This window comes from Lynx canadensis, chromosome X, assembly GCF_007474595.2.
Source record: "Lynx canadensis isolate LIC74 chromosome X, mLynCan4.pri.v2, whole genome shotgun sequence".
Classification (NCBI taxonomy): domain Eukaryota; kingdom Metazoa; phylum Chordata; class Mammalia; order Carnivora; family Felidae; genus Lynx; species Lynx canadensis.
This window is the reverse complement of record NC_044321.2, coordinates 38,996,103-39,010,016: the sequence shown is the minus strand read 5'-3', so window position 1 is coordinate 39,010,016 and position 13,914 is coordinate 38,996,103. Positions and strand designations below refer to the sequence as shown.

At 35.9% G+C, this 13,914-nt stretch overlaps 1 protein-coding gene across 11 annotated transcripts in view; it reads right to left on the bottom strand.

The window, feature by feature from the left end:
- KDM6A (lysine demethylase 6A) overlaps positions 1 to 13,914 on the bottom strand; it is a 210,330-nt gene that overhangs the window by 80,669 nt on the left and 115,747 nt on the right. For all 11 annotated transcript variants that reach the window (XR_003966785.1, XM_030306234.1, XM_030306230.1 and 8 more), the window contains exons 7-8: positions 6,029 to 6,083; positions 1,965 to 1,999 (exon numbers count right to left, since the gene is read on the bottom strand). Coding sequence is in view for 10 of the 11 variants with exons in the window: in XM_030306234.1 (XP_030162094.1) it covers positions 1,965 to 1,999; positions 6,029 to 6,083 (90 nt within the window). In the remaining variant the exon portion in view is untranslated. The remainder of the gene's footprint in view (positions 1 to 1,964; positions 2,000 to 6,028; positions 6,084 to 13,914) is intronic.

The following is a 13,914-nucleotide window of genomic DNA, read 5'->3' as shown; positions in this document are numbered from 1 at the left end:
TTAACCACTCTTGTAAAAAAAAGTATTCCCTCACTTTTCTGTCTTAATCACAGTCTTATTGTTTAACCCTGTAAAGGTAATGTGGGTATAGGGCCCTCGGGGTTTGTAAAGTGATACTAAATAATGTCTACATTTATTAGCAGGGAGACTTTTTATATAAAGAAACTTTAATTCAATTATTTTGAGTACCTAGCAGTGGCCATTAACCATATAGGACTACTTAAATTTACATTTCAAAATTCCATATTTATAAATATTCCTACAATTAGCTGAACTATAAAAAAGTTACTTTCTATAGGGAGTATAGAAAGTATAAGCATTTTTCATATGCTTACAGTGTCATCTTTTGTCACCTAATAATTACACAGTCTCCTTGCCATGAATTTTGTTCTTCTGGTTTTGTTTTGTTTACTCTTAATGGGAACTACAATGTATCAAATGAAAGAACCGATGGAGGGAGGGCCCTGTCCCCATATTACCTTCACAAGATTAAAAAAATTAACACTAACAGACAACTTCTCATGAGAAACAATGAAAGCCAGAAGACAATGGAATGTAAATTTCAAAGTGGTCAAATAAGATAATTCCACCACCAGCAAAAACTCTCATTAAAAATAAAAGTGAGGGAACTTCGGCTTTGGCTATTGCCAAAGTTCACTAAGAACTAGAAAAGTTCAGGGAAAAAAAAAAAATCAGAACTTCTCATTTTGAAGGCAGCAGAGAGCTCCTGAGGTAATGAGAACAGAAGGGGCTACGACTCCAAAGAAAGAACAACTTTGGAGAGGAAACTGATTTCTGTAGCTGCTTTCCCCCTGGGGCCCTTGCTGATTTGGCAAAAATCAGCAGTTGGCAGAAGCTGGGATTAGCATTGGCAGGTAAAGGCTGATCCACAAGCTGATGTAATTCTCACAAGCATCTTCTCAAGGTTGATAAAATCCCTAGATTAGTAGGGTGCATAAATTCTTCTTCCTAGGGCACACACACCTATGTGTTTTGGGGGAATCAGGGGCACAGCAGATCGAAGTGTCCAGGAATCTGATGTTAATTTTTTCAAGCCCTCCATGGTGGCATTGAAACTAAAGAGACCTTACAAAACAGATGCACAAACATGACAGTATTTTTTCCCCTAAAGAGTGGTTATAAAATTTATGTTTTGGGTAAACTCTGATTACTCAATATTTTACTTTCATATCAAATTATAACTGATTTTCCATGCTACTGCCTGGAGTAAATGTCTATGTGTTATGCCTTTATCAGACAACTAAGCAAAGTCTGCCATACACAAAAACAAAATGTTCTAATTAAACAAAAAAAGGTTTGTAAGTATAGCAACCATAAAAGTATTTATTGGTAATTAGATCAAGAGAAGACTCTAATATGGCTTTTAAATGGTGACACGTGGAAGGAATATTTCATTCTTAACAAAAAGTAAAACTAAATAGCAATGCATTATAACAACCACCTATAAACATTTTGCAAAGAAAACTAAGCATTCTACATTAAGAATAAGAGAAAACATGGGGCGCCTGCATGGCTCAGTCGGTTAAGGTCGAGACCTTGTGGTCTGTGGGTTCTCGAGCCCCACATCGCACTCTGTGCTGATAGCTCAGAGCCGGGAGCCTGCTTCAGATTCTGTGTCTCCCTCTCCCTCTGCCCCTCCCCCCCACTCATGCTCTATGTCTCAAAAATAAGCATTAAGAAAATAATAAAAAAAGAGAATAAGAGAAAACTTAAACACAGTCATTTAAAGCTACAGATAGTTCAAAGTTTAGAGGCAAAACATATTAAATGAAACTTCTTCATACACAGCAAGTACTGTTTCACTAAGTAAAATCTTGATCACATTTAATGAATATAAAATATATGAAGGAGACAGCGTCCAGAATCCCATTAAAATACATATATGTCTGATTTCACTTATGGGTGATCACATTTGCTTAAGTAAGGTAAGTTAAAACACTTACCTGGGTTTCATATAAGTGGGCAATGTGAAATTGAACTGCAAAGATGATGGAAAATAAAAATCAATACCATTAGAGTAGTGTTTAGGGTAAATAAAAGAAGAATATAAAATGCCAAACATAAGCACAGTCTACACTAGAGATTCAAGTAACAGAACATAACTTTTATTTTTAATAAGACAGAATACACAAGCAAACACACTCAAGAACATGACACAAGAAGCTGTTTGTGCCACATGTATTCATTGTTGGTAATTATCAAAATTTGTCAGTTTAATTATTAAAATCAACATTAAAATCTATAGCAAGTGAGTATATTCCTTACAACATTCAAAATTGTAAGATTAAGCAAAGAAAACTCTTATAAATCTATGCATATCAAAACATGGTATTTTAAAAACAGAGGTCCATGTCAATAAAATATAGTAAAGTCAGTATTTCAGTTAAAAAAAAAAAAGTACTAGAACCAAAGAAAGCCTCTAATTCTTTATACCGTATTTCATAACAACATTTATAAAGAAGTCATAAGCCAGGATGACTCTAGTAACAACACACAGAGGAAATGAGTTGTTGCATTTCTCTATCGGTTGTTCAGAATTATTCGAAAAAAAAAAGACAAACCACTTAGAAGGCAAGAATAGTAAAGAGTCACAAGATTAACAAGTACGTCTTGAAAATCAAATAAATATACTTGAGCTTCTGTTTGCAGGTCTTCCTGATATACTGCATCACCAAAGTATGAATGATGCAACAAAAGCAACAATGAACCAGGAAATCAAAACTGGATTCTAGCTACTTTAATGCTATAATTTCCATTCTTCAATGACAAACCTCTTTTTTAAATGTTCCATCTACCTGGATTTCACAGCTGGATTTCAAAGAGTCTGGGAGCCTATCAAATGTATATGCAAAATGTTTATGTGCATCTTTGAAAACAAGGTCCACACAGCTATCATCAAGTACTCACTGAGGGATGCACCATGAAGTAACTCTCTCACTGATTCTCCTAACAGTAAGATTCACCTGGGAGGTTTGTTAAAAATAGAGATTCCTGAGATTATGATTCAGTGAGCCTGGGGCAAGGCCTAGAAGGCTGCCTTTTTAATGGGTTCTGCAAGATATTCTGATACCTGTTCCCTCGACCAGCACCTGGGAAGAACTAAACTAAGTAACCCTAAAAAGCAAAACAAACAAATGAAATATATAATGAACTTTAAAACCAAACATTTTTGGATCGAAAGTAAATACTACATCTCTCTCCATAAACAATTGTTAAATATCACACATTAATCAGAGATGAGGCAAAACAAATATCTTTAGAAAATGAAAATCAGTTTTGTGAAAAACACATAAAAATAATAACAAAACTTCTACATATAGAGATATCCCCTTTATCCATATCTGTTGAGGGCTTTTCTTATTCTGCACTCCCCCTTTCCAATACAGCTCTCCTTGAGATTCAAGTTCAAATCTCACCTCAGTGCATCACTGGAGGGAGACTGGGTTACAGGCTAAGAGAACGAGAAAGGGATGGAAAAACTATACTCATTTCCTATCTTCTTACACCTCTAATAAAGGTGATAAGGAAGAAAAGAACTAGCTAGCTAGCATCCCACTACCGCCTTTAACTTCCTCCAAGCTCAGTCCCTAGGCCCTCCATCTAGGGCCCCCCTAAGCAATGAATTACTAAATCCAGTGTCATCTTTTGTAGTGTGAAAGTCACCACATATTTAAGTTGTTAAAAATCGTCTTCAAGTGAAATATAACCATACAACCAAAAAAGCTCCACTTGGCAAGTCTCAATTAGAAGTGGAAATTTTTAACAAAGATTGCCATAAAAGGTTCTGAAATTAAACTTTATTCAGAAATTATATATTATTTTTAGAATTAAGAGAATTAAATCTAGAGGAAACAATTTTATCCCAAGGGACCAACATATAATGAAAAGTCTCACATCACCATGATTCTGCTTTTTAAAACACCAACTGTAATTAACCCCTCTTAAAAAGCTCTAGACGCAATAAGTGTACCTACTTACTTTTTAATTGCATAAATGAACTGTGCCATAAAATACAAATATCTCATATAGACATTTTTTTAAAAGCTTACTTTACTTTCTATAATTTTCTGATCGTCTGAAGTATCACAAAGTAACATGGAAGATTTCAAAGAGTAGTCAAGGTCTGTGGCATACACAAACAGGTGATGACGTTAAAAATTCAAAGAGAAATATGCTTTGCAAAGATAATAAGAGCCTGGTATTTAAATAGTAATAATGTCTGGCTCAAAGTAGGTAATGTACATTTGTTAGTGCTCTGTGAGACATCAGCCATTACCATGGCTATCATGTAATCACACAGACTGCCTAAAATAAACTACCCAAATCAACTGAACTATAATGGCCTAATGTCTCTAAATAAAGCCTGTTCCCTTCCATCACAGTAACCAGCCTTATAGCACAGAAAGTCCTGAGTCCAAGCAAACCAGGATGTGGGTTACCCTCCCTCCTATTTCCCTTCTCAACAACATACAGAGAGAGAGACACAGTAAACTTGAAAATGTATTCATGATGGTTTGAATACCCTCTTCACGTTCAACAGGAAAAGTTTTCTGCCCAATGGTACTCATTCTACAGATGTAGGTGTCTTCCTCTCAAGCAAGAGCAAGGACCTACAACTGAGATTTAACTTCAACAGAGCAGAATAAAATGAGGATTTACCAAAATAATTAGTCTAAAGTTTATGAAACATCCCTCAAAAGTTATCATTCAAACAGACATACAGTTATGAGAGTTAGCTTTAAGGTACAAGATATAACCAATTAAATGAAAACGAGCTGTTCCCTTACTCCCATATAATTAAGGAAAAAGTATAAATTAACATTTAATAAATGTATCGGAGTTAAACTTTTTTCTAATCTAACCTCGTTTTAGAAACTACAATATTGCTGCCACCATTTATTCAGCAAACACACTGATCGGTAGCAAATCCTGAGTTTCATTTAAAGAAAACAGAAATCTTTTATGTTTTCTCAGGAAACTGCCTCCAGTAGAAGCATGATATAATTGGTCTGGCTTAGACGATGATTTAATCCACACCATGTCGTAATTCGTGTACTAACAAGTTACATTCTAATTTCTACAGTCTTTTCACGTACGCAATCATTTTCTTAGGCATTTTTAACACTGACACTACTTTTCACCTGATGTCATTCTATGGAGTTAAAACACGAAATCACTTAGAGCAAAATACCGACTTTCTAAAACCTAGAATCCTTTAACCTGAAATTTTCATTAAGAATGATTCAATTTTTCATACACTCTAATTAAAATTTTAATATTTCAAGAAAGTTTTAAAGAAATCGAGCTTGAACCCAATGAATATCCTTTAAACTTTTATTGGCTATACTGTAGAGAACACTAAATATGACAACACATGCATATTGATAAACACATCATAATCAACCCAATCTGCTTTTGGAAAGAGACGTACACAGAAGCAGAAAATAACTGAAGAAAACCACCGTTATCGGAACAGGTTTCTCACACACATTCTTTCTGAATTAATTGAAAAATGTCACTTCAAACTTTATATATGATGTGTAAAGCTGTAATAAAAAAAAAAATCAAAGGAGTATTCATAATTACCAATAATTTTAATACCACACAGCAGGAATCGGTGAGCTACCACGTAAGAATCTCTGTATACTTATTTTTCCTAAAACACTGGCAAACCCTGTTTTTAATCCCCCCAAGTCATCTATGATATAATTAATGCATAATCAATCTTGTTCATTAGGGCAGACAATTTTAATTCAACTACCCAGTTCACTGGCATATCTATTTTAGACACAGGCTGTTCACAATAACTGGTCTCACATGTTCCATCTGTACAAGTAGCCATGGCAACCAATACAGTTAGATTCAATAATTCTAGAAGAAAAATTGCAAAGGAGTTTATCACTATCATCATCACCATCATCATCATCATTATCACCATCATTACTACTATTATTTGCCATGAGGTGATCTGAATACATGTAGAAAACTATTACTTAAAAATACTTACTTTCAGCATTGGACAAAGTGCAGGGATTGCAGTCAACCAAAGCTAACTGAAAATGCTGCAAGAAGAGAATGAGAAAATCAGTGCACTAAATTCAGTCATATACATGTGCCTTAATTTCCAGGTACATAAGGTCTAACATAATAATGAAACCATGCTATGCTAATAAAACACACTAGACAAACAGCTAGAATTACTTTGTACGTTTATTGCTGATAACCTGCTGCTGGGTTACTTTCTTGAGACAGGTGAGAATGGAGAATTAACTTTAATCAAGTTATTGTATGTATAATTTTGCTTATATGAAAAAAGCTTCAGAAAATGCCTTCAGGTAAATAGTAAGTATCAGGTCTAGAGCAGTTTAAATAGTTTAAGACCATTATTTTAAAAACTGAAAGTTAGGGGTGCCTGGGTAGCTCAGTCAGTTAAGCGCCCGACTTCAGCTTAGGTCATGATCTCATGGTTTGTTGAGTTCAGCCCCACACCAGGCTCTACTGTCAGGGCAGAGCCTGCTTCGGATCCTCTGACCCCCTCCCCCCCTCTCTTTATCTCCCCACTCACACTCTCTCTCAAAAATAAATAAACATTAAGAAAAAAAAACTATCTGAAATACTACCAAGGATGCATCAAATAGCCTGTGTTCAAGCTCCTCTATGAAATATAGTTTTCTTTTTAGAATGCATATGCTATTATATATGTAGGCAACATTAAACCACGAATAGTTTACAGTACCCATTTATAACAAGATCATATAAACCTGCCCAAAAAATACATGCTAAATTCAGTGGATAACATGAATTTTTAAGAACACAAACCATGATCAAGGACACTGGGTGACATGTGACATCTACTTTATCAACATTAAATCTGGTGTATAAACTAAGAAAGAAAAACGAGTACCAGAGTTGGTATAAAATCCTTAAGATAAAAAAAAAGTAAATCTCTTTGAACTCTGAATAAAAATATTTCCATACATGTATATTCAAATTTTCTGATTCTCTACAAGTTTTAACATTAAAAGTAATCAACAGCCAAAGCACAAACCCATTAAAAAAGTATTTTGACCACAATAAGCTCATTCTTCTCCACAACCCAAATATCTAAACAGTTGTATTTCTCACAACTATTGGACAAACTGAAAATTGATACACATTAATGACAACTTCTGGATGTAAACTCCAAAAGACTTTATCGAAAGAAATAATCATTAGCAAGCTTTCAGTACTATATTTCAACACAGAATGAACAAAACTGCACTTGGCCAACTAGAACCCTCCATTACCAAAAACAAACTCATGTCAGCTACCCAGTATTACAGTGAAAGAAAGATGAGAAGGCATCATTTGGTATGAACACAGCAGCTATCATATTCCTTCACAAATGTCTGTTATTGTGCAAGCATAATTAGGCTAGCCTACATCTGCAGTACTCTTTAAAATTTAACGGTTGTAATATTCTGACTGGACAAACTACCAACAAAACGACTATAACCCTTAATTATTAAATATTTAATCCATTCAACAAATATTTATCAAGTGTCTATAATGTCCTTAGGCCAATGCAGGCACTAGGAATACAATGATCAACGAAACAAATGAAAAGTTATGTGTCATGGTTGACTAAGTGAAAAAAAAAAAAAAAAAAAAAAAGATCCAACATCTGAACACTTCAAGAACTGCTTTTATTAAAAAACAAAACAAAACAAAACAAAAACAAGGAACTGCTTTTATTTTCCCTTGGCCTACTAAGCAGATTGTATATACACTCAAACATCCCTTTAGTGTGCTACCATAGCAATAGATCCCAGACTATTTTAAACAGTACTCGTACAACTGAATCTAATATAACACTGTATGTCAACTATACTTCTATAAAGGAAATAAAAAGTGAGCACTATGAAAGCAAAGCATGCTTTATAATCAGTTGTCCTCCTCTAGGCAAAAAGAGGAGCCCAGTAGCCACACATTCAGACTCTCCGACATTCTTAAGTCTAGTCGATCCTGTTGGCATATGCTTATATTTAGGTAAGAGCAAGCAAGCAGACCTTCCCTAACTGAGCCATCAAAGGATACAAACTGACCTGTAAAAAAACACACTTCGAGATGGCAGTATTGTTAGTTTTACTATTACAATGACATCCCACAAAGAGCACAGATGCATAATTCAAATTGCCTAGACTACATTTCATCTATCAATATGCAAGGTCCTGCAATGAAACCTGGCAGAAGCAGTTCTGGACCATGTTTACATAATTATCAATCACTCTTAAAAGCACCAATGAAGTCACTGATGTATCATTTCAAACCCACAACACAGTGAAATATTAAACATTTTCAAATAGCAACAGTATTAGAAAAATTACTTGGCAAAAGAGTACATATTCAAAAACATGAATGTGAGAATGAAAGAACTTAACAGAGTAATTACGAAGTATAAGCAACTAAGAAAACTAAAAACATAAAACTACCCCATACAAAGAAAAACAATGATACGCTTTGCAGTAAACTACAGGCAGATCAGGGACTGGGGTGGGAATGACATGACCTCACAGTTTCATTTCTAATATCTAAACCAGATGCAAAAGAGATGTACCTATTAACATATAAACCAGCAGAAATGACTATCAATTATAATAATCAGCCCCAGGATCTGAAAATACCAAGGTAAAATATCCAGCAGCCATCCCTGCCACCAACAGAAGCAGCCAGGAAACATTTGCACCCCACCCGGAAATACTGCAGTACTGAAAATGACTATTGCTGTGTGAAATAGTTATTATGCGGTAGAGGCTTCTGCAGTTCAAAGACTACATACAAACCTCAAGGCAGAAAGCATTCTACTGAAAATTAATTTCCAAGCAAGATTTACCTAACATGTTTTTTTAATGTTATGGTGATTTTCTTTTTATACAGCGCTTCTGGTCCACTTGAACAAAAAGGTTCTATTCATAATAATTTCTGTTGACGCTTTTATCACCAAAGTTACCTTTTGTTTTAAAAGCTTTTCACTTGTTCAATATTTCAAAATAACTTCACAGCATTTTGCTTTATATAGACTAAGGAACTTGATTTCTATCTGGAGGAAGAGAATCTATATTCATGTAATTAACATGGAAAACTCAAGTTTCAAGACTTTATTTCTCTTTAAATTGTTTTCCTTCTAGCTGTAGAGTCTGTCCTATCTCATAAATCTTTCCAATTACAGAACCCTTCAACTATAGTCCCAATCCTGAAGACAAGCAGTGATATAACTTGTTTTTGTAATTAAGAAATTATTTATGTATGTATAAGTTATTAAAATTTGGAGCAATGTTTGGATTCCAGATCCAATCTCAGATGTTCTGACTCAGTGGGTTGGGGCTGACAGCCTGTAGACCAGAAAAAAAGCTTCTGTAAGTTTTTCCAATGCACAATTGGGGTTAAATGCCACTATTTTCAAGTTTTTAAATTGTGTACTTGCCCCCGAAAACTTTACTTCAGACCAAGTAGGCAAGGTAGTTGATACTGTTGACTATATTCAATTAGCACAGGCATGGCCTTTTCGGAATAAAATGATGGCAACGCCAGGCACTCTGCTATGGCTACACATCTACAAAACTGAATACGTGGCTCACTGACATTCATGTTCTCACAGAAGGTTAAAAGACAGGGGCGCCTGGGTGGTTCAATCGGTTAAGCGTCCGACTCTTGGTTTTGGCTCAAGTCAAGATCTCACAGTTCAGGGGATGGAGCCCTGTGTTGGGCTCCGAGCTGACAGCGTGGAGCCTGCTTGGGATTCTCTGTCTGTCTCTCTGCCCCCTGTCCCCCGCACACACCCTCTAAAAACATAAACACACTTAAAAAAGAAAACAGAAGTTTAAAAGACAATTCCATAATGGAATCCAAAAGATGTAGATGAGGGAAAAAAGAAGAGAGGTACTTCAAGCTGAGGAAACCACTTATTTTTACACAGCCCTTATGAAAGAGGGTTTTGCGGACGATTTTAAATGAGAAAAGGGAAGGTAAGTCACGTACTCTTGCAAGTCACTTTTTTCATTGTTACAGACTGCCACAATTCTAAAAGAACAAATTAAAGCCAACAAATTCATTCCTAAACCTAACAGTCTATGATAAGTGGATGAGACTAGGAAAAGGTCCTGAGACACGATGGCACTTTAGGGATTTGGTCTCTGAGAAGCAGATGCAGAACTGAAACTGGCAAGTTTTGGCAGGGCTGGGAGTCAAGTCCCTCTGCTGGCTAAGCTGATCTGACTGAGGTTCTTTCACAGCCCTCAAACTCAAGTTCTTCTGATTCTCTGTAATACAAGATTATTCCTAACTGTTTTGAGGAGAAACTCTACTGCACACCAGTAACTAACAGCTAACACATCCTGGCAATCTTTACTCAAAAAGGAAGTTTCCCATCTGGTCTCCTCCCAAAGTATCCTTAACAAAAAAGTCAGACAAAAGACACTGTAATACTGAAGATGTTCCAAGTCTTACTACTTCTTTTCACAGCCCTGTTTTCTGGCTCTAGACTTCTATCTGTCTATACCAATACTTGATGTCCCTCAGGTACCTCCAACTCGATAAACTCCCAAAGGACTCATCTCCATTCAAAGCCTTTTCACCTCCCAATCCCAAAACCTGCTGCTTACTTTACCGCCTACAAAAAAGTGAATTAAGCCAATAAATGAGAAATCTATTCCAACACTGAATCAGTTAACAAATGAACTAGTTTATTAACTCCTTAAGATCTACAAAATGTATGATCTTCCATCCATGCATCCACGGAGAACCCCTTTATCCCACACCTTTTTTCTGTCACAGTGTCCTACTTGTCTCCCAGCTCATTTCTATTGTATTTTACCAAAGTACAGGTATACAACTGACCAGAAATTTTAAAACACTGATTCTAGTATGTGTCTAATCTGTGTACACAAATGATCAGAGTACAGGATGACTTCTTTTCCAAGTTCTTTAAATCAAGTAGTCTACAATTTGTATTCTTATCAAAATAAGACATATTTACACCAATAACAAATACAAGGAGCACACAATATATATTTTACAAAGGGGATAAAATGATGATTTTTTTTTTTTTTAATGTGCCATCAGATACACTGAATGCTTCATAAAGCTAGCTGTTATGGGTAAACACCAAAAAAGATGCTCTTTGGTTGGAAAGGATTTCTTGCAGGTAAAATATATTTGAGGAGAGAAAACTGAAATGGGAAACCTGGCCCCACTCTAACCCATCCATATCAGAGACAATGGTTACTGCAGATCTATGAGCAGTCATGTCCTTTTCAAACATGTATTTTGGAGGAACTGAAGTACTTCTGCTGTTTATATTACTTTACGCTTAAAGGTATGTAACAGAACTCATGGCAGAAATGAGTATCAAGTTGGAAAAACAAAACTAGGCTGGCAGAGTGGAGAAAGCAGTATGAAGCGGCTAGATACACCAATTAGGAGATCACCTCAGATCAGAGAATACTATCTAGGAAAGATTAAAAGGTAAAGTACAAGTTGAAGAGTAGAGGAAAGAGGAAAAAGCCAGGCAATGATTTTTGCCCACAAATAAGTAAAAATGGACAGGGGACAAAATAAACCGTAACGACCATCCTTTGCCAAAAGAACAGCGATGTTACATTCAGGTGAAGCCGAGTTCTACTGCCAATGTGAGAACTAGGGAGATGTTGTTTAAAGGCACAAACTTGCAACTAGTAGATAACTAAGTCCCAGAGAGCTAATGCACAGCACAGAGATTACAGCCAATAAATACTGTATTACAAACTTAAAAGCTGCTAAGAGACTAGATCTTAATTGCTCTCACCATACACGCATGCACACTCAAAATGATAATATGTGATGAGGTAGAGGTGCTAGCTAATGCTACAATGGTAATGACATTGCAATATATATAAATGTACCCAAAAAAAGGTGGTGTACACCTTAAACTTACACAGTAGTGTTATATGTCAATTATATCTAAATAAAGCTATTTTTAAAGAACTCAAATTTTCAAAATGCCAACTAGAAGAGTCAAGCTATTGAGCATTATGAAGTATTCATTATTAAATAGGGCAGGGGTAGCCACAGAGAAGTATTAGCAACTGAATTAATAAAACTATGCTGCTAAACCTTCAACAAGGAAATATTACCGACATTTTAGAAACTTAAGGCATGGTTAAAATTACTTTAACAGCTAGTATTCAAATTCTAAGCAAGTATTTTTAAAATAGAGTTCACGGTATCTTAATTAAATGAATTTATGTATTTATGTATTCTACATTAAAAAATAAATTATAAGGATGCCTGAGTGGCTCAGTCGGTTAAGCGACTGACTCTTGATTTCAGCTCAGGTCATGAGTTTGAGCCCCCACATAGGGCTCTGCACTGACCGTGCAGAGCATGCTTGGGATTCTCTCTCTCCCTCTCTCTGCTTCTCCCTGCTTGTGCTCTCCCTCTCTCTCTCTCTCTTAAAATAAATAAATTTTAAAAAAATTTTTTTTTAATTTTTATTTAAAAAAATAAAATAGGGGCGCTTGGGTGGCTCAGTCGGTTAAGCGTCTGACTTAAGCGGCTCAGGTCACGATCTTGCAGTTTGTGAGTTCAAGCCCCCCATCGGGCTCTGTGCTGACAGCTCAGAGCCTGGAGCCTGCTTCAAATTCTGTGTCTCCCTGTCTCTACCCCTCCTCCACTCATGCTCTGTGTCTCTCTCTCTCTCAAAAATCAAATGAACATTAAAAAAATTTCAAAAGAAATTAACACTGGTACAATACTATTAAAAATAATAAAAATAAAATTATCAAAGATAGGAGGCATTGTCACAGATTACAAAAGTGGTTTCTAAAAGGAAATACATATCCTTGTGCCTTTACTGATTCCTTCTGCCATGGCATAAAAAATATGACAATAAAAGTCCTGAGTCAATAAAGGGTATAAGATCAAATCAGACACCTGGAAATGAAGTAGTTCCTGAAGAAGAGTAAGGGAAAAAGAAAGTGAAAGTGCTATTTCACTCAGTGGTTTCATGTCACATATAATAATAGTACACGGGAGACAAGCCGAATGAACTGGTGAATGGGAACGTTTAGAGAATACAAATGCACTGTCAGTTTGTAGAGAAAAAAAAATTTTTGTTAAAAGGTGATAAATAAAGCCAACCTCTCCCCCTGCCCTCCATTTTTCCAGGCCTTCCTACGAGAGGTATTTATCATTTCATAGCCTCTTCCATTTCATTTATCTATTCAAGAAACACTAAGCACTTGGTAAAATGCCAAACTAACGTGCACATCTCATTTGAGTTCAATCCATTTCCTTTGAATTGTGTCTCTGTGACACAATGGTAAGTCAGTACTTACCATCCTTAAATACCAAATTATAAGGGAACTCATACTGGTATCTAGCCAATTACCCACAGGTTCTCATTAAAAAACGCCACAGTCTTGGGGCGCCTGGGCGATTCAGTCGGCTGAGCGGCCGACTTTGGCTCAGGTCATGATCTCACAGTTTGTGCGTTCGAGCCCCGCGTCGGGCTCTGTGCTGACAGCTCAGGGCCTGGAGCCTGCTTCGGATTCTGTGTCTCCCTCTCCCTCTGCCCCTCCCCTGCTCATGCTCTGTCTCTCTCCGTCTCAGAAATAAACATTACAAAAAAAAAAAAAAAAAAAAAAGCCAGAGTCTTTACCTTTAAAATCCAAAAAAGTTCCAATGTTGATATATTTAGGGACATGTAAATAAGATATTTGTAAATATTAAGAACATGTAAATATTAAGAAGAATTTCTACACAATCTTCATTAAATGAAAGATACTCTGGCATTAACGGACTGAAGAATATGGGTGTTATTACATCTTATTTTGCATTTCCTTCCTTCACATGAAGGAAATAATTAACAGTCTGCCA